Here is a 21,871-nt window from a genome sequence, read left to right as displayed (position 1 = left end):
AAGCCACTGCATGGTGACAGAAAGAGACTCAGTCTCAAAAACAAACAAACAAACAAAGTTCAGTTATTCAGTCACGCTAGCTACATTGTTAAGTGTTTAGTAGCCACAAGTGGCTAGAGGCTACCATTAGTATAGATAGATACATATAACATGTGCATTATTGCAGGAAGTTTTTTTTTCTTCTTCTTTTTTTTTTTTTGAGACGGAGTCTCGCTCAGTCGCCCAGGCTGGAGTGCAGTGGCGCGATCTCGGCTCACTGCAAGCTCTCTACCTCCCGGGTTCACGCCATTCTCCTGCCTCAGCCTCCCGAGTAGCTGGGACTACAGGTGCCCGCCGCCACGCCCGGCTAATTTTTTGCATTTTTTAGCAGAGACGGGGTTTCACCGTGTTAGCCAGGATGGTCTCGATCTCCTGACCTCGTGATCCGCCCGCCTCGGCTTCCCAAAGTGCTGGGATTACAGGTGTGAGCCACCGCGTTAGAGTCTTTCTCTTGTTGCCCAGGCTGGAGTGCAGTGGCAACATTATAGCTCACTGTAACCTTTAACGCCTGGGGTCAAGGGATTCTCCTGCCTGGCCTCCTGAGTAGCTAGGACTACAGGTGCATACCACTTACACCTGGCTAATTTTTTTTGTTTGTTTGATATTTTGTAGAAAGGATTTCACTATATTGCCCAGGCTGGTCTTGAACTCCTAACCCCAAGTGATCCTCCTGCTTTTGCCTCACAAGGTGTGAGCCACTGCACTTGTCCTCCCCTCCCCTTCCCTTCCTCTTTTTCCTTTTCTTTTTCTTTTTTTTTTTTTTTTTAAAGATGGAGTCTCACTCTGTTGCCAGGCTGGAAGTGCAGTGGTACAATTTTGTCTCACTGCAACCTCCACCTCCCAGGTTCAAGCGATTCTCCTGCCTCAGCCTCCCAAATAGCTGGGACTACAGGTGTGTGCCACCACTCCCAGCTAATTTTTGTATTTTTAATAGAGACGGGGTTTCACCACGTTGGCCAGGATGGTCTTAATCCCTTGACCTCGTGATCCGCCCGCCTCAGCCTCCCAAAGTGCTGGGATTACAAGTGTAAGCCACTGCCCTGGCCTTTTTTTTTTTTTTTTTTTAGAGACAGAGTCTGTCACCCAGGCTGTAGTGCAGTGATGTGATTCTAGCTCACTGCAGCCTCGAACTCTGGGGCCCCAAGCAGTCCTTCCACCTCAGCCTCACAATTATCTGGGGCTATAGGTGTGTCCTACCATGCCTGAGTAGGAAGTTCTATTAGACAGTGCTGGTCTACAAAATGTTAATGTTCTTTTCTTTTTCTTTTTTGAGACAGAGTCTCACTCTGTTGCCTGGGCTGGAGTGCAGTGGCACAATCTTCGCTCACTGCAACCTCAGCCTCCTGGGTTCAAGTGATTCTCATGCTTCAGTTACCTGAGCATCTGCAATTACTGGTGTGCGCCACCACACCAGTTAATTTTTGTATTTTATTTTTATTTTTATTTTTTGAGACAGAGTCTTGCTCTGTCACCCAGGCTGGAGTGCAGTGGCGTGATCTCTGCTCACTGCAAACTCCACCTCCCGGGTTCATACCATTCTCCTCTCTCAGCCTCCTGAGTAGCTGAGACTACAGGCGCCCCCCACCACGCCTGGCTAATTTTTTGTATTTTTAGTAAAGACGGGGTTTCATCATGTTAGCCAGGCTGGTCTACTGACTTAAAGTGATCCATCCACCTTGGCCTCCCAAAGTGCTGGGATTGTAGGTGTGAGCTACCACGCATGCCTGGTCGAAAATGTTAATTTGACAGAGGCTGGAAGGGTAGGCTGAGAATGGTTGAGCATCTGAGTGGTACAGTAGAAAGGAGTGCAGGCATGGAAGTTGGTAGAAAAGTGAGAAGAAAAAAGTTTGGGGAGCCATTTACACGACATAAGACTTACAGAAGAGAAGCTAAAAAGTGAGAAGTTGTCTAGGTGCAGTGGCTCACACCTGTAATCCCAGCATTTTGGGAGGCTGAGTGGGGCAAATCACCTGAACTCAGGAGTTCAAAACCAACCTGGGCAACCTGGTAAAACCCTGTCTTTACTAAAAATACAAAAACGTAGCCAGGTGTGGTAGCACATGCCTGTAGTCCCAGCTAGCTTGGGAGGTGGGAGGATCAGCCTAGGAGGCAAAGGCTGCACTGAGCTGAGATCGCACCCCGGCACACCACCCTGGGTGACAGCGAAACTGTGTCTAAAATAAATAAATAAATAAATAAATAGTGAGAAGTTGAGTAAATAGTGAGAAGTTGAAGGAAAGGTTCTTAATAATTTGATTTGGTTTTTCTACAGTACCTTGAGTTAGTGAATGCATCCAATCTAATTCTTTCATTTTAGTAGGTGAGAAAAGCATATGTTACTGGTTAGCAGGGATCAGTATAACTGTATGTTATACCTGTCAACGGATGCTGCTTGAATCTCTCTTGGTCATTTTCAGTATCCCCTGGAATGGGGTAGGAAATAGATGAGAGAGCTGAACTAGAGGGACCCTGGGCAGATTACTCAACTGGATTAGGAAAGTAGAAAGCAAAAGGGTTAAGAGTAGATAGATAATTTGATCATTACCATATGCATCATTTTCTGTAAGGGATAACTAGGAAGTTGGGGAAAAGCTACAGGAGCATCTCTGAGGGTTTGTTGTATTTTGATTGAGGTTAGTGGCAGCATTCTTTTTTCCAAGGCCTTACCGTGTTGAGGGTAGAGCACAGCCCCCTTCACGCTGTCTCACTATCCTCCCACCAAACCAGTTGATACAGATTGTTTTATGTAAAGGCAAAATAAATCTAGAGTGCTCAAGCACAGTCTAGGTAGAACATTCAGTAAAGTCATTGGAATGAGCCTTTGCCAAAAGGTTATTTCCTTTTTATTAGTGTATAGAAATCCTCATAAAATAGACCAACTTCTTTTTATGCTCAATATGGTTTATCAGAGTCATCATACATAAACCTTACATTCAGAATAGGCTGTCATTTTTTATAATTTTATTACTCACCCAAAATGATCCAAGATATCTTTCTAAACATTATTACAGAGACTGCTTTTTCTAGTTCAGTTAACAAATGCATATTTAAGAGCTTATCTGGCTTCAGCTTTGTGTGTTGCCAGTGTTATTTCAAGTCCTCTTAGCTGTGAAATCAAGTATGTACCACTTAGGTGGAGGAAAACTGTTGCCATATTCCTTCCAAGTATATAGAATGGTTTTGTTTTCTGAACCAATATTGGGGCTGATGTTTTGAGAAAGAATTTCTGGCTGGGCATACTGCCTCATGCCTGTAATCCCAACACTTTGGGAGGCCAAGGCAGGAGGATCGCTTGAGCCCAGGACTTCGAGACCAGCCTGTGTAACATGGCAAAACCCCATCTCTACAAAAAATTAGCTAGGCTTGGTGGTGCATGCCTGTAATCCCAGCTACTTGAGAGGCTGAGGTGGGAGAAGCACCTGAGTCCAGCAAGTCGAGGCTGCAGTGACCTGTGATTGCACCACCTGCACTCCAGCCTGAAGTAAGGCTGTCTCAAAAAAAGAATTTCCCTGCTGCCTCTTGATGAGAGAGGTATAGTTGGAAGTAGGTTTAGATCCTGAATTTTGGGATTTCTGAGATATTCTGCTGACTTATATGGGATATTACAGCAAATATTTGAAATTAGGACTTTGCTGGATAATTTGGAAAGTATGATCACTTTTAGATACCTGCAAATGGCTAATTCTGAAATGCCAGGATGATTATTGCTTTATTAAATGCTGAAGATAATCTACACTGTGTTATATTTAGTCATTTCTGTTAGAGATCTAGGACATTCTTTTTACTAAATGAGCTAGAATGTACAAAATAACTTCAAAATAGTAATATTCAAGAATAAAGCCTTAAATAAGGTATGTTCTGATTTGTATATCTAAGAATTTTTCAGCTGGGCATGGTGGCTCACACCTGTAATCCCAGCACTTTGGGAGGCCAAGGCGGGCGGATCACAAGGTCAGGAGAGCGAGACCATCCTGGCTAACATGGTGAAACCCCGTCTCTACTAAATATACAAAAAATTAGCCAGATGAGGTGGTGGGCACCTGTAGTCCCAGCTACTGGGGAGGCTGAGACAGGAGAATGGCATGAAACCGGGAGGTGGAGATTGCAGTGAGCTGAGATCACACCACTGCACTCCAGCCTGGGTAACAGAGCGAGACTCCATCTCAAAAAAAAAAAAAAGAGTTTTTCAACTTTTCTGTAGTGACATCTAGCCTTCAAACAGTTTTATCATATGGTAAAATTCTTTGAAAACAAATTTCTAAAGAGCTTTCTTCCAGTTACGTTCTCAGTGTAATGCCATTTTTTCCCACAGATTTGCTTGTAAATGCATCACGAAGAGGCAGCCCAGAATGAAGAAAGCAAGCAGGAGTGTTGGCTCAGTGCCTAAAGTGTCTGGAATAAGTAAAACGCAAACAGCAGAAAAAGTTAAACCTGAAAACAGCTCTTCAGCTTCTACGGGAGGCAAACTTGTAAAACCTGGAACAGCAGCATCATTGTCAAAGGTATTCATGTGGTGATGTTTGAATACATGATGGGTTTTTGGAGGACTGAATTTAAATATGACGTTTAATATATTAAATGAGCATTCTTATGGGTGTGCCCTCTTCTGGTGCTGGGAACACTTGGCCTTTGAAGAGAGCTTACAGTGGGGTGGACATAATTGGTGTTTTTGGTCTGTCTTTTTGAATGAAACCAGACAATAGGCTTGTTCATGAAACAATAATTAAGCACCTGCCTTGTGCAGGATGCTGTAATTGTGTGAGCTGGAGGTACACTCTGCCTTCAGGGAGCTTGTGGAGAAAAGGATAGAGGCAAGGCACAAACATGATTAATGAAAATACCCAGGGAGAATGTCAGATACCCTGGGAGAGCAGTAAAGCATTGTGAACAGTTTCAGGTAGATAAATAATTGTTTCAAGCCTGGGAAAGTTTTATGAAAAGGGCATGTGAGCCAAGTCTGACAGTCCTGTGACCCCTAGACAGGTGTTTTTATCTGCCTGTCTATCTCACCTTCACTGCCACAAATTGCTGTTTTTCTTCTGGCAGCTGGTCCATGATGATGATGATGATAATGATGATGATGATTATTATTACCCTTTTTTTTTAAAAGAGATGAGATATTAGTATTACCATTTTTTTTTAAAAGGGATGAGATATGTGCTGCCCAGGCTGGTCTCCTGGTTTCAGTGGATCCTCCTGCCTCAGCCTCTCTAGTAGCTGGACTAGGGGTGTGCATACGCAAGCACAACTGGAAACATGATCTGTTCAAAATCCTTTTTTCCAGGCAGGGCCCTGATAGATCATGGCTTAATTATTTTAAGAAGGAACCCAGGAACAGGTGATGAGGAACTTCCTTATATGTGTTGAAAGATCTAACAGGAAATGCTGGTTTTTCTATTCTAAGGTTGTTGGAACTGAACCCAGGCTTATTCCTTTGGCTTGGAGATGCACACAGATTTTCTCCTTGCTATGGCCCTGATGAATTGTTAGGTATCATTCTGTGACCTGGAGGATGGTACCAGGAATAGACCCTTGCCCAGCTTCCATTGTCTCAGTGAACACACTGAATCATTTTGTTGGTGGCAATGCTGCTGCTCTTTGATGTAAGACAGGTGACATTTTCTGACCTAACTGGTTATTCAGTTGCTGGGGCTCTCTGACGTGGAGTGCCTGTGTGACTAGGTGACCTGTTATTTATGTGACTGGAAGAACAGGTTGAAATGTTGGCATTGGATGTGCACTGCTGCCTTCTTTCTGTGGCCTCTTCGCCAGTGGCTGGCAGTGTCTTTGGAGGTTTACTATGGAATGTGCACTGAGCAGGCATGTTACATCTTCTGAGTCTTGGATCTGGAGTTGCTGGGAGTTAGGTCTTGAACAGTGAGTACTTTTCCACTGTAAAGCAAAACTGTACACTTACTCTTGCCAGCACATGCCAGCTGTCCATAGCTTTGGCTCTGCTGCGTTGACAAGTTTGTTTAAGTAGGGTGTGTGTGTGTGTGTGTGTGTGTGTGTGTGTGTGTGTGTGTGTGTGTAGCAGGAAGGTCAGGGCAGAGGTAAAGGTATTTGGCAACACTTTTCCTGGAGTGGAGCAATTGCCTTCACTTAAGAGAGGGGAAGGAAAAAGTCGTTAAATGGAGATTAAAGTAAAAACAGAAGGAAGAGGAAAATCGTGAAAAGAAACAATAGAAAACATTGAAGGGCTTTGAGACCCCACAGACTAAAAGTGTTATTTTATTTTTCTAACTTTAAATTTTACTGTGCTTCTCTGGCACCTAGATACTTCCTACAATTTGGATTCCTTTAACTGTCATGGAGCATTGATGATTAACCAGATGAATGAAGTGTTTGGCTTAATTATTGAGACAGCATGTGCACACACCCATTCATTTATGGACACCCACACCTGTGTGTCTGTCACAGCATGATATTCTCATGACTCTCTTCTTGTAGTGACAGGATATGCATTTCTTCACCTCTCTCATTTCAAGTATTGTTTGAGGCTAGATGTAGTTGAGGGTTAAGGGGAAGGATACTTTTGATCCAGAACACTTCACTGCTGGTTGGAGCTTTTGTAAGTACAAAACACTACTGCTGCTCACAGTGAGTTTTGGGGACATTATTCCCACTTTTGTCAGGAGCTGTGTCATTGGGCTTGCAGCCTTTGTATGCTTAATTCTTCTTTGTCACAGTCAGTGGAGAGGATTGTTTTCCATGTAGAGAGGGTTTCCTGCATGCCTGCACTTTGCAGGGTTCACTTACTATTCAGGTGTTCATGATTAGTTCTTTTGAAGTAATATACTTTTCCATTATACTGATGATAATTTTTTCTAAAAATTACAGATATGAATTAATAAGCTTCAATTAGAATCTATAATTGATAACTCTCCATGATTATTTGTGGTCATACAGTGTAGACGTTTAACATTATGAACAATCCACCTCTGAAACTTGAAAGGTAAAATTTGATAACAAATCTTCAAATTTGAGAGAAAGATGCAGACTGTGAAACTCCGGCTTGACCTTGAGAAGTATATGTACCTGGTTGTAGTATTTCAGTATTTGTGTCTGGAATGTTTGTACCAAATTATTTGCATTTTGCATCAGTTATAGAGTAGACTGAACATTTATTCCTCCATCAATTTCATGTTTTTAGACTTGCCGATGGGGGATGTTTATGTGTGGGAATGCACATGCCTTTACAGAATTTTGTAGCAGAAATTGAAATAGGGAAAAATAGCAGAGAGCCTGCTAGTAGCTTAGGGTAAAAGGTAAGTTGGAAAATGCAGAGTTGCGTTTTGTTTTATTGTTACTTTTTTTGTTGAAGTAAAGCATACATACAGCAAAGGCCACAGAGCATAGGTGTTGAGCTTAGTGAATCATCATAAAATGAAACATACCCTGCAGTCACCACCTAGTTCAAGAAACAAAACATACGTGCCCCTCAGAAACTTCCACCATGCCTCTGCTTAATCATTGCCCTTCCTGTCCCCCTGCAAGGTAACTACCATTCTAACTTTTAGCACCAGAGATGAATTTTGCCAGTTTTTGATCTTTACAGGAACGTAGTCATACACTATGTTCTTAGTGTGTCTGGTTTCTTGTCTGTCCTGTTGTATCTAGCAGCGGTCACTTCCTTTTCATTGCTGGATAGTAATCCATGGGATGAATATACCACAGTTTGTTCATCTCTTCTACTATTGACAGACTTTTACTACTATTGGCAGACTTTTGGAGTTTCTTCTTTGTGGATATGAGTATAATTGTTATGAACATTTTTATACGTGTGTATTAATACACATGTGCACCCATTTGTGTTGGTTCTAGAACGAGGAGTGAAATTACTGGACCATAGGGTATATCTATGTTCAGCTTTAATATTATAGATAGAAGAAAATCACTTTTCACCCTGGTTTTAGCATTTTTTTTGGATAGTTCTTTCCCAAGTCAGTTAGTACTGAGATTTTTGCCACATGGTACGTTTTCTAATTCTGTCATTCCTTCTACATGTATTAGTTGGCATTCTGCTACAAGGAAGAATTTTTACTTTCCCTTGTTTTATATATTCATTTATTTTATTGTGAATTCATAGATTCTTACTCAGTGGGGTATAAATTATTAGGATCATTTAGTTTTATGCCTAGATTATCCCTGATTTGTCCACTGGGAGCCCTGTCAGGCTGGTTCCTGTGTCCTTTTGACGTGTACCTGTTACTCTTTGAGCACTTCCTTCATTTCTGGCACAATAACTTTTGTACCTTTTCAGTCCCAACCCTAGAATCAGCCATTTCTTCAAGGAGGCCTTGTTCCTTTTAGCGGAGGATAGTACTTAGAAACTAAGACCTGGAGGTTAGATGTGTTAATTGCTTTTGGGACACACACACACACACACACACACACACACACACACACCCCTATGTCAATTTCCATATCTGTATCTATTGAAATGTGTGAGTTCACCCTCATATTTCCAATTCCATCGACTTAAAGGGTTCATAACAGCCTTTCCACATCCTATAATTGTAATCCATTTATCCAACACTGAAACACCTGGCTTTTACAACCTATATTTACTTGTTTTCTCTACCCTAGAATGTACAGAAAACAGTTTTAGAATTATCTGTACAACTGTGAAAAACAAATTTATCAACTGAAGTTCAATTTTTTTTTTTTTTTTTTTTTTTGAGACGGAGTCTAGCTGTGTCGCCAGACTGGAATGCAGTGGTGAGATCTTAGCTCACTGCAACCTCTGCCTCCCAGGTTCAAGCGATTCTCCTGCCTCACCTGAGTAACTGGGATTACAGGCACGTGTTGCCATGCCCAGCTAATTTTTGTATTTTTAGTAGAGACGGGGATTCACCATGTTGGCCAGGCTGGTCTTGAACTCCTGACCTCATGATCCGCCCACCTCAGCCTCCCAGAGTGCTGGGATTACAGGTGTGAGCTACTGTGACTGGCCTGAAGTTCAATATTTGCATACTTTTGTCTTTGGCTTGAGAGTTTGAGGATTTATGGTGAAAATACTACTGTGTTGAAAAAATACTTGGGTTATGTTGTTCATTTGAAATATTTAATCTGTTTGTTCCTATCCTATTCCATTTTAGGCTTTTCCTATCTTTATTTAAATTTTATTTATTTGTTTATTTTAAGCATATGAAACACTAACATGGCTCCATGAGTTAGAACTATATGAGAAGATATATTCAGAAAAGTGTCCCTCCCCTTACCCATTCCCTCTTACGTGGTTCCCACCCACCCCAGAGGTTAACAGGCAATTTAGTTTTTGTTTATTCTTCTCATGTTTCTTTTTGCATAAATGAGCAAATACACATTTTTTACTTCCTTTTTTACACAAAAGGTGGCAAAATATATTCTTTTGAACTCTGTTAATCTTTTCACTTAGTGTACTCTAGAAATTTCTCTCCATACCAATTTGTAGCAGTCTTTCTTTTTATTGCTGTTTAATACCTCATTGCATTCACTGAAGTGTACTGCGTATGCTTTCCTGTGTATATAGGCCTTTAAGGCGTACCAGTATTTTGCAATAAAAAACAATGCTGCAGTGAATAATTAGCCATGTGCATATGTATTTTTGTATTATTGGAGGTGTATCTTCAGGTTAAATTCTTAGAAGTGAAGTTGCTAGGCAGAAGGTAAATACATGTGTAGCTTTGTTAGATATTGCATGATTCCTTTCATAAGACTGTCAAGGTGCATCCCATCAGCTACTAAGGAGAGTGCCTGTTTCTCCATATTCTTCCCAAAAGAGCGTGTTTACCAATCTATTAAGTGACAAGTGCTGCTTAATTTGCATTTCTCTCATTATGAGTTAGGTTGATCATCATTTTCTCTCTCTCTCTGTGTGTGTGTAAATTGATTGTGTGATTCATTCATTTTTCTAATTTTTCTGTCTTTTTTTGGTCTTTTTCCCCTCAATTTTAAAGCATTCTGTATGTATTAGGGACCTTAACCATTTATTTGTGAGATATTGCAAATATACTTTCCCATTTTTTTATGTTTTAAAATTATATTTATGATTTTTTTGGTTGTACAAAACATTTTAGCATTTTTTAATTAAGAGGGTTTTTTATTTTTAAGATTTTAATTTGTATGTAGTCATGATCAAGTCTTTGTTTTACAATTTTAGATTTAAAATCATAGAAAACCTTGGACTTTATGTTTGATATGGTGTGAAGTAGGTCTCAGCATTTATTTTTGCCCCCATTGTGTATACACTTGACCTAGCACCATTTTCTGGAAAATTCTTGTTTTCTGCACTGCTGCTTTGCTTATAAATCAAGTGTGTATAAATATGCAGTTTCTTTATGGACTCTGTTTCACTAGTTTATTCTTGTTCCAGTGCTGTACTGTCTTAATTATTACAAGTGCAAAGTTTGTGATTTGGTGCCCTTATGTATATTTAATTTTGTCATTACCCAAAGGCAAATTGTAACCAGAGAAGTGTGATGAGTCATCCACTTAGACATGACAATGTGGGGTGGTTTTCAATGTAATTATTATCAAATGGAAGAATATTTAATTTATGGAGGAAGAAAAATTAGTTCAAAGATAATTTTACTTTTATTAGCAGGATATAGAAGAAGATTGAAAATACAAGAATGTGTCAAGTTTATTTACTGGCTAACAGAGGAGGGACAAATTGGCTGGAAAGTGGTATGACTTTCATTGTGTGACTATTCGGCATCATAGTTGATGGCCAGTTTTTGTGAACAGAAACAAGTCTTAAAGAATATGAATAGGCTAGGCGTGGTAGCTCACACTTGTAATCCCAGCAGTTTGGGAGGCCAAGGTGGGTGGATCACTTGAGGCCAGGAGTTTGAGACCAGCCTGGCCAATGTGGCAACATCCCATCTCTACTAAGGATACAAAAATTAGCTGGGCATGGTGGCGCATGCCTGTAGTCCTAGCTACTCAGGAGGCTGAGGTGAGAGAATTGCTTGTACCCGGGAGGTGGAGATTGCAGTGAGCCGAGATCGTGCCAGTGCACTCCAGCCTCGGTGACAGAGTGAGACTTTGTCTCAGAAAAAAAAAAGAAAAAGAATATGAACAGTCCTTGAAATTAATGCAGTGTCTCCCGCTCTTTTTATATATTCTAGATTTCATAATGTAACAGCCCTAAACTACCAGAGTTGAATTCTGTTTAATTCATTGAAAATATTTATCCCTTTTTCTGTCTCTTTTTTGGGGGGTTGGTGGGGAAAGGATCTCACTCTGTTGCCTAGGCTGGAGTACAGTGGTGTGATCACAGCTCAGTGCAGCTTTGATCTCCTGGGCTCAAGCGTTCCTCTCACTTCAACATTCCCAGTAGCTGGGACTACAGGCATGTGCCACTTTGCCCAGGTAATTAGTTTTTAAATTTTTTTGTAGAGACGGAGTCTCCCTATGTTGCCCAGGCTGGTGTTGAACTCCTGGGCTCAAGTAATTCACCTCAGCCTCCCAAAATGCTAAGATTACAGGCATGAGCCACTGTGCCCCGCCTTTTCTGCCTCTTTTTAACCTAATGGTACTGTATTAGAACTTTCATAATTGAATAGCAGAAATATCCTCCATATGGAGTCACTGACATTTAGAACTGGAAGAGACTTTAGAGATTAGTTACTTAAGAACTATCTTAACTTGTAGAAATGAATTCAGCATGATTATCTGAGAGAGAGCACGGTTCCAGATTGAAGATAGTGTAAGTCAGTTGGCTAACTCATGCCAAAGAGAGAAAACTTTTGGGTTCTTTTTTTTTTGAGACAGAGTCTCTCTCTGTCGCCCAGGCTGGAGTGCAGTGGCGCAATCTCCACTGACTGCAAGCTCCGCCTCCCGGGTTCACACCATTCTCCTGCCTCAGCCTCCCGAGTAGCTGGGACTACAGGCACCCGCCACCTCGCCTGGCTAGTTTTTTTGTATTTTTTAGTAGAGACGGGGTTTCACCGGGTTAGCCAGGATGGTCTCGATCTCCTGACCTTGTGATCCACCCGCCTCGGCCTCCCAAAGTGCTGGGATTACAGGCTTGAGCCACCGCGCCCGGCCAAGGGTTCTTTTGTTAAAAAGTAGTTTTTCTCTTTTTTTCCCCCACATATCTTTAACTCCTCTGTGTTCCCTTCATTTCTAGGAGAAGTAAAAATGTTTCTTCACTACTTTTTAGAATAACAAATTTATAGCCAATTTATTATCTATAGTGTTTTCTTTTTAAGGCTTATATTTTTAAAATTGCCTTTATAAAATATAAATATTGCAAATGGTCTTTCTTAAGTAATAATGATCGTTTAGACAGCAGAACCCTTGCTCAAGCTGTAAAGTCTCTAGTTTTTTAATTAATATATTATGCATGTTTTAGAAAATACTTCCTTTCAATTTTGACTAAAATTTGAGTACTACAGAATTACAAAGTAAAAAAAGTAAATTTCAGAATAAATTCTTTTAGATACTGGTCTCATCATGGAATCACCTTAGAGCAATGAAGATTATTTGACTCTCAATGATATTTCTTTCTAGAAATTGCAAGATGACACTTCCTGTGGCATTACAGGACTTCCCCAAGATATCATGTGCTATCCCCCATCATCTGAATCTGGCATGTGTGGACACATAGCAGGCTTCCATAAAGTCTTTGATTACATGTATGATTTTATTATTTTAAAAAGAAGCACGTGATTCTTTATAAACCTCTAAAGAAGTTCTGTTTCTGTAACACAGTATGGTGTGCTGCTTATTACCTGTTAGAAAGTTTTGGTAATAGGGCTCTTGAACTCAGTATAAAAGTCATGAGCTTTGTTGAGTCTCAAAATATCTAATCTTGCTTGATCTAGTAAATTTGTTTTTATTTTCTGTTGCTTCTAGACCAAGAGCAGTGATGACCTTTTAGCTGGAATGGCCGGAGGGGTAACGGTGACTAATGGTGTTAAAGGAAAGAAAAGCACCTGCCCATCTGCAGCACCTTCAGCATCTGCCCCTGCCATGACCACCGTGGAGAGCAAATCCAAGATTAGCACAGGTATGGGTGACACTCAGTCTGAGACTTCAGCTGCTTTTTTGTTTGAATAGGCAGGATGCATTGGTGTTTACAGTGTTCCATCTGATTATAGGAAGTTTTAGACATACAAAAGTAGGTGGATTGATATTTCAGCCCAATATACTCATCATACCCATCACCATTATCAACTCAAAGCCAGTTGTAACTCCTTGATACCCACCTTCCCCTCTTGTTATTTTGAAGCAGATTCCAGACATCATATCATTTTGTCCATAAATATTTTATTATCTTGGAAAGAGAAGGATTCTTTTTTGAGACGGAGTCTGTCTTGTTCATGCAGGCTGGAGTGCAATGGTGCGATCTCAGCTCACTGCAACCTCCGCCTCCCAGGTTCAAGCGATTCTCCTACCTCTGTCTCCTGAGTAGCTGGGATTACAGGCATGTGCCACCAAGCCTGGCTAATTTTTATATTTTTAGTAAAAATGGGGTTTCATCATGTTGGTCAGGCTGGTCTCGAACTCCTGACCTCGTGATCTGCCTGCCTCAGCCTCCCAAAATGTTGGGATTACAGGCGTGAGCCACCGTGCCTGGCCAAGGAGAAGGATTCTTTCAAAAATATAATCATAATACCATTATCAGTCCTTAAAATAACTGATAATCATTCCTTAAATCATAACTTGAATATTCGATGAGTATTTACATTTCCAACAGTCTTATAAGTATTTTTGTTTTATTTACTGTCTATGTTTGGATCAGGACTCATGTAGGTCCATATATAATTGGCTGATGTGTCTCTTAAATCTTCTTTTTTAAAATCTATGGGTTTATCCTGATTTTTACAGTTTAATTTTTGTGAAAGCTGGTCATATGACCTATAGAGTTTCTGAGTATCTAGATTTTTATATCACAATATCCCCATGATGTTTTTGCCCATCACCCTTTATTGTCTGTATTTATTGTAAATGGCATTGGAGCCTTATGGGACAGATTCAGGTCCCCATCACCCCATTTTGAAAACAAAACAACCAAAATACAAGACTCCTTCATAGGTGGTGGTGTGTCCATCGATCAGGAAACACATAGTTTCTGATTGTCCCTCTTTAAATGATGTTAGAAGCCTCTGATGATTAGTGCCTAGATCCATTCATTCTAATTCTGCCATCTTTCTTCATTCAGTAACAGGTATTTGTTTCTAGATTTGATGGAGTTGATAAATTAATTTATCCTACAGTCCAAGGAGTAATGCTCTCATATTTTACTTCTTACATTTATAGAAAAAGAACTTTAAAACTTCTAGTAAACATAAGATCAAGTATTTGTAATAAAGCTTATGAAGGCAAATTGTAAAAATTACATCAGATCCTTTTCTGTCATCGTAATTTAGGCTCTTAGCCCCTCTTGTGCGTATTAGACTTTCCTAGCCCAGGATTACCTACTGTCTTCATTTTTGCTTTGACTTTATGCAGATTCTTCCTTCCATTTCAGATTGGGCCCCCCTGTTAATGATAATAGTTGTGATTAACAAGAAGGAATATTGAAGTCCTTACTTTGTGATTTACAGGCATGATTTCATTTTATCCTTACTGTAGCCCTATGAGAGAACTAGTATCCTCATTTTAGAGATGAGAAAGCTTAAGTGTCTTGGCAAAGGCCATGCATTTATTTGCTTAGTAAATATTTATTGGGGATCTGTTTTGACAAGGCCACAAGGCTGATGGTGGGGCGAGGTCTTTTACTCCCAAGCCTGGGGTCATCATCACATTTAACATTGTAGCTGATGTGGTAGGAAGGAAAATACTCTTGCCATTTATATGTCTTCTGGTTTCCTGCCTTTAGAATTGTACTGGGAGAGATTCCATGTGTTTGTATACTTAGTTTCTTGCTGACTGATGTTACCTGACCTCAGGATTCAGTTATCACCTCTCCGAATTAGCTGCCCCAGTATGGCTTTGTATGTTTATTTTATTTTGCTGGGGATGTCATAACAAAATACCACAGACTGGATGGCTTAAGCCACAGAAATTTATTTTCTCAAATCTGTAGGCTAGAAGTCTGAGATGAGGGTGTTAGCAGATTTGCTTTCTCCTGAGATCTCTTTTTTGGCTTGCAGATGGCTTCTTTCTCTGTGTCTTCACTGGTTCGTCCCTCTGTGTGTGTCCTCATGTCCTCCTCTTACAAGAACACCAGTCGTATGGATTAGGGCCCACCCTAATGACTTCATCTTACCTTAATTACCTCTTTAACTTAATTATCCTGTCTCCAGGTGCAGTCACATTTGTGGTTTTGGGGTTAGGGCTTCAACATATTAATTTTTTGTGTGTGGGGAGCACAGTTCAGCCTATAACAACATCCTTATTCTGCAGTTCATCTGCTCTACCTTTACCTCCACCAGTGACAGTTTCCTAAGACTGTTTGATTTCAGTGTGTCAATTCACTTGTCTTTACCTCAGATTATTCTGTCTACTCATTACAGTAATCCGTAGAGGAGTTTTTCTTCTTTTATCTTTCAAACTTGAACAAATGTTCTTTTTTGTAAGGATTTTTGATTTAGATAAGGATGAAGTACCACTTACAGAACTAGGGAAAGGAATTAATGTTGGGGAAAAAAGTTACCCCAGCCTGGTGCGATGGTGCATATGTGTAATCCCAGTACTTTGGGAGGCCAAGGTGGGCAGATCACTTGAGCCTAGGAGTTCAAGACCAGCTTGGGCATCATGTCCAACATGGTGAAACCCCGTCTCTACAAAGAAATACAAAAATTAGCTGGATATGGTGGCGTGTACCGGTAGTCATAGCTACTCGGGAGGCTGAGGTGGGAGGATCAACTGAGCCCGGGGGGGTAGAGTTGCTGTGAGCTGTGATGGCACAACTGCACTCTAGCCTGGGTGACAGAGCCTCAGAAAAAAAAAAAAAAAACTGTGTTATGCCATCTTTTTCCATTTTTGGCCTCCATATGCAGTTGTTTCTCCCAGTCTGGTTACTTTTGCCTTTGATATCTGTCACAGATTTCTTGCCTCTTCTCTGTTCTTACTGCCGCCCCTCAATGGAGGACTCTCTTACCTCATTGGTCTACTTGCCCACATTCCTCCTCTGCTGCTCTGCTTTCTTCCTAAGTATTCCACTTAGTATCTGTATTAGTCCCTTCTCAGTTTGCTGTAAAGAACTGCCCCAGACTGAGTAATTTATAAAGAAAAGAGGTTTAATTTACTGACAGGTCCACAGAGATGGCGAGGCCTCTGGAAACAGAATTATGGTGGAAGGGGTAGCAAACACATACTTCTCCACATAGTGGCAGGAAGGAGAAGAATGAGAGCCAAGCGAAGGGGAAGCCCTTTACCATCAGATATCATGAGAACTCACTGTCATGAAAACAGCATGAGGGTAACCACTCCCATGATTAAATTACCTCCCAACAGGTCCCTCCTGAAACACATGGGGATTATGGGAACTACAGTTCAAGATGAGATTTGGGTGGGGACACAGCCAAACCATATCAGTATCCTCTAGATTTTCATAAAATGCACTTTTCCTTACATTTCTTTCCAATTCAGGATCATTTATTGACTTAGTGTGACTCACTGAATTCTGCCTGTCTTTCAGAACTCTGTATGAACATTCCCCAGCAGCTTCTGTTAACTGTGTGACTGTACTTTTTCTTTCTGTGTGCCATGTTCACTTCTGCTTCCTCTCCTTATCTATCTTCTGGCCAGCCTGAATTCTGCACCCTCCTGTACACCTATTCTGTTAGTGGCTATCTCCCTATATCCATGGAGATCATTTGCTCCCTGTTACCTCTACAGCCTGGATCCCACCACCTAATGAACCAACAGGGTCTTTAAAAATACTTATTGATTAGATGTGGATCTTATTTTTTAGCATAAAAATTCATTATTTCTTAAGTATTTACAGGTATCTAAACATATTCCTGGGCCAGGTGCAGTGGCTCACGCCTGTAATCCCAGTACTTTGGGAAGCCGAGGCGGGCAGATCATTTGAGGTCAGGAGTTTGAGACCAGCCTGGCCAACGTGGTAAAACCCTGTCTCTACTAAAAATACAAAAAAATTAACCAGACATGGTGGCACACACCTGTAATCCCAGCTACTTGGGAGGCCGAGGAAGGAGAATTGCTTGAACCTGGGAGGCAGAGGTTGCAGTGAGCCGAAATCGCTCCACTGCACCGCAGCCTGGGTGACAGAGACTCCATCTCAAAAAACAAAAAAAGAAAACTTCTTGTTCTTTTCGTATTAAATAAATGATTGTGTCAGTTTTCACAGGTTTAAAATTTTAGTCGTTAAGTAATCATGTGATTCACATAGATTTGATTGACACATCATCATTATTTAACATTAGTGCTTTGTTGTTTTTTACATTTAGAGAGACAGTATAACATACTGGTTAAGGTACAAATTCTGGAACCAGACTGCCTAGGTTTGAATTTTGACTCATCTATTTATTACCTGTGAGATGTTGGCAAATTATTTAATGTCTGTGTCTGAGTTTATCTGTAAAACAAGGCGATAATAGTACCTACCTCAAGTGTTTAATGAGACTTATATAAGTTAATGTATGTGAAGTGTTAATGTATTTGTATAACCAAGTGCTAGGTATGTGTTAGCTGTTGTTATAGTTGTTACTATTTATGCGGCATTTTATGATGTGAAAACTTTTTCACATTTACTTTGGTCAGAGTAAAATTTTTGTGTTTCTTGTAGGTAGCTTAGATTTTTGGTTTGCCCACAGACTGCTTTTCCCTTCTTGCCCACCTGTGATCTCCCTTCACTATCTGTGTACAGTTAGTTTACCACCGACTGGCTAATCCTGGAGTCATCTTCGCCTGTCTTGCCCTAGAATATTATGCCTCTGGCCAACTGGTTAAAACCCTGCTTCTGGATTCAAGTTAATATATATCATTTAAATATCAGCTTTATAGAGATGTAATTCACATTCCTTAAAATTTGCTCTTTTAAAAAAATATAAAATAAAGTGTATAACTTATTTGTCCTTGATAATTAAAAGATGAATGATCTTCTGGTTTTGAAGACATTGAACTTTAAAGTAACATACTCTAAGGCAAGATTATTGTATATCTAAATCATTGTGTAAATCCTGGATTTCATCTCATTACACCTGGGGCAGGAACTGTATATTCTATGTAGCCTTTTATTGCTAACATTTTTGCCTTACATTTTTTGTATTAAACTCATAGGCACAGCTTCTTCAACCAAGCGGAGCACTTCTACAGGTAATAAAGAATCCAGTTCTACTAGAGAAAGATTACGTGAACGTACCCGATTAAACCAGAGCAAAAAACTACCTTCTGCAGGTCAGGGAGCTAATGACGTGGCATTGGCCAAACGTTCCCGCAGTCGAACTGCTACAGAATGTGACGTTCGTATGAGCAAGTCTAAATCAGACAATCAGATCAGTGACAGAGCTGCTTTGGAGGCCAAAGTGAAGGATCTTCTCACACTGGCAAAAACTAAAGACGTAGAAATTTTACATTTGAGAAATGAACTGCGAGACATGCGTGCCCAGCTGGGCATTAATGAGGACCATTCTGAGGGTGATGAAAAATCTGAGAAGGAAACCATTATGGCTCACCAGCCGACTGATGTGGAGTCTACTTTATTGCAGTTGCAGGAACAGAATACTGCCATCCGTGAAGAACTCAACCAGCTGAAAAATGAAAACAGAATGTTAAAGGACAGGTTGAATGCATTGGGCTTTTCCCTAGAGCAGAGGTTAGACAATTCTGAAAAACTGTTTGGCTATCAGTCCCTGAGCCCAGAAATCACCCCTGGTAACCAGAGCGATGGAGGAGGAACTCTGACTTCTTCAGTGGAAGGCTCTGCCCCTGGCTCAGTGGAGGATCTCTTGAGTCAGGATGAAAATACACTAATGGACCATCAGCACAGTAACTCCATGGACAATCTAGACAGCGAGTGCAGTGAGGTCTACCAGCCCCTCACATCGAGTGATGATGCACTGGATGCACCATCCTCCTCTGAGTCGGAAGGCATCCCCAGCATAGAGCGCTCCCGGAAGGGGAGCAGCGGGAACGCCAGTGAAGTGTCGGTGGCTTGCCTGACTGAACGGATACACCAGATGGAAGAGAACCAACACAGTACAAGTGAGGAACTCCAGGCAACCCTGCAAGAGCTAGCTGATTTACAGCAGATTACCCAAGAACTGAATAGTGAAAACGAAAGGCTTGGAGAAGAGAAGGTTATTCTGATGGAGTCTTTATGTCAGCAGAGCGATAAGTTGGAACACTTTAGTCGACAGATTGAATACTTCCGCTCTCTTCTAGATGAGCATCACATTTCTTATGTCATAGATGAAGATGTAAAAAGTGGGCGCTATATGGAATTAGAGCAACGTTACATGGACCTCGCTGAGAATGCCCGTTTTGAACGGGAGCAGCTTCTTGGTGTCCAGCAGCATTTAAGCAATACTTTGAAAATGGCAGAACAGGACAACAAGGAAGCTCAAGAAATGATAGGAGCACTCAAAGAACGCAGTCACCATATGGAGCGAATTATTGAGTCTGAGCAGAAAGGAAAAGCAGCCTTGGCAGCCACGTTAGAGGAGTACAAAGCCACCGTGGCCAGTGACCAGATAGAGATGAATCGCCTGAAGGCCCAGCTGGAGAATGAAAAGCAGAAAGTAGCAGAGCTGTATTCTATCCATAACTCTGGAGACAAATCTGATATTCAGGACCTCCTGGAGAGTGTCAGGCTGGACAAAGAAAAAGCAGAGACTTTGGCTAGTAGCTTGCAGGAAGATCTGGCTCATACCCGAAATGATGCCAATCGATTACAGGATGCCATTGCTAAGGTATTGTTTAAATAAATTAAAATGTTCCGGACAGCATTAGGCAGCTGCCATGCACAGTATTTACTGAGAACCAGGATCACTGGTTTGGTTTGGTGTGTTATTAGCTTTTTTATAAAGCTGATATTTTTAAAACTTGAGAATGGTTTCCTTTTATTGGAATACAGTGAAAAGTATTCTTTTTTTTTTTTTTTTTTTTTTTTGAGACAGAGTCTTGCTCTGTCGCCCAGGCTGGAGTGCAGTGGCGCAATCTCGGCTCACTGCAAGCTCCGCCTCCCGGGTTCACGCCATTCTCCTGCCTCAGCCTCCTGAGTAGCTGGGACTACAGGCGCCCGCCACCGCGCCCGGCTAATTTTTTGTATTTTTTTAGTAGAAACGGGGTTTCACCGTGGTCTCGATCTCCTGACCTTGTGATCCGCCCGCCTCGGCCTCGCAAAGTGCTGGGATTACAGGCGTGAGCCACCGCGCCCGGCCATGAAAAGTATTCTTAAGATAATGTCACTTTCTCTCACTTGTATTTTGTTTCTATTATCCTGCCTGTTAGAGGATGTGGCTGGTATTACAGCTAAAACTAGAATTTGTCCCTAGTTCTGAGTATGCCTATGGAGTGGGTCATGAAATTTTACCTCCCCCTACCTCATCTCGAATCTGTTCTGGTGTACTATAGGTGGAGAGTCAGTATTCCAGTCTGTAGCATCAGCAGTGCATGTTTCCTCTTCTCCTGCTATAGAAATAGTTTTTCAAATAGAAATCTGTTGAGAGTTAAAAAATATTTTTGGCATATAGAGGCTCCTGTTTCTCAGAGGCCTGTGATTTATTGCTGGCAGGGACCTTAGTGATTATCCGTCCAGCCCCTTGTTTTACATGCATGCAGCATAATAGTGAGGACTCAGTTGGAACTGCTACCCAGTGCCGCTGGCATTCTGGCCAGGGATCTGTACCCCATGTGGTTGCTGATGAATTGTTTATTTCCATGAGTTATCTAGTTATTCTAGCTTACATTTTGTTTGTTTGTTATTTTAGTGCAATGATTTTTAAATAAATTTTAATATATCTTTGGCCAAAATGTGAATAATTTAGGTTTTAGGGTTTTTTTAGTGATCACTTTTAAAGTTACAGTTTAGGAGATTTGTATTATTTCTTGGCACATGTATGTTGAGAGGCTACTGTGAACTAATATAATACTTTTGTAAAAACACTATTTGAGCATTGTTTTTCCCTTTTTCAGTTTGATACTGGAACCGTCACAAATATGACACCATTTTTGTTAGGACAACATGTTATTCATCAAACGTACATGCTTTCAGTCCAAACTTTGGAGAAATGAAAATTTCCAGTCTCCTTGTAAATAATCTGATTAAGTTCAATGATACATCAATATAATTTCAGTCAGTGTTACAGCAACAGTTTATGTTTAAGCGTATTATATAAAATCTTACCATGGAGTGCTTTTTCATACTTTTTAACAGTTACTATACAGGTTGTTTTAGTTTATCCATAGTGCCTCACACTTAGTTCCCCTTAGAAACTGTGTGTACCTCAATTCTGGAACTTACCTTAGAACAACTCTTCACTTTTCTAAATCTGCATCATCAATTTTATATAGGTAGAGGATGAATACCGAGCCTTCCAAGAAGAAGCTAAGAAACAAATTGAAGATTTGAATATGACGTTAGAAAAATTAAGATCAGACCTGGATGAAAAAGAAACAGAAAGGAGTGACATGAAAGAAACCATCTTTGAACTTGAAGATGAAGTAGAACAACATCGTGCTGTGAAACTTCATGACAACCTCATTATTTCTGATTTAGAGAGTAAGTGATAAGAACTTTTCATTCTTTTTTATCTTACTCTTTTTTTTTTTTTTTTTTTTTTTTTGTTTTTTTTTTTTTTTTTGAGACGGAGTCTCGCTCTGTCACCCAGGCTGGAGTGTAGTGGCCAGATCTCAGCTCACTGCAAGCTCCGCCTCCTGGGTTTACGCCATTCTCCGGCCTCAGCCTCCCGAGTAGCTGGGACTA

General features: G+C 40.7%; 1 protein-coding gene and 1 long non-coding RNA gene across 41 annotated transcripts in view; one reads left to right on the top strand and one right to left on the bottom strand.

The window, feature by feature from the left end:
* The window catches only part of SPECC1L (sperm antigen with calponin homology and coiled-coil domains 1 like), a 147,910-nt gene that overhangs the window by 32,931 nt on the left and 93,108 nt on the right, over nt 1-21,871 (top strand). For 17 of the 40 annotated variants that reach the window (XR_013398622.1, XR_013398623.1, XR_013398620.1 and 14 more), the window contains 4 exon segments: nt 4,352-4,541; nt 12,886-13,039; nt 18,226-19,856; nt 21,460-21,667. Coding sequence is in view for 36 of the 40 variants with exons in the window: in XM_077948532.1 (XP_077804658.1) it covers nt 4,389-4,541; nt 12,886-13,039; nt 18,226-19,856; nt 21,460-21,667 (2,146 nt within the window). In the remaining 4 variants the exon portion in view is untranslated. 40 annotated transcript variants of the gene reach the window in all.
* Nucleotides 1,085-9,083, bottom strand: LOC144331901 (uncharacterized). The gene is made up of 3 exons (XR_013399499.1): nt 8,972-9,083; nt 3,433-3,925; nt 1,085-1,593 (listed from the first exon to the last, which is right to left on the bottom strand). It is a non-coding gene; the product is annotated as an uncharacterized LOC144331901 (long non-coding RNA).

This window comes from Macaca mulatta, chromosome 10, assembly GCF_049350105.2.
Source record: "Macaca mulatta isolate MMU2019108-1 chromosome 10, T2T-MMU8v2.0, whole genome shotgun sequence".
NCBI classification, from domain to species: Eukaryota; Metazoa; Chordata; class Mammalia; order Primates; family Cercopithecidae; genus Macaca; species Macaca mulatta.
Note: the sequence above shows the minus strand (reverse complement) of the source record. Positions and strands in the feature narration are given on the sequence as shown.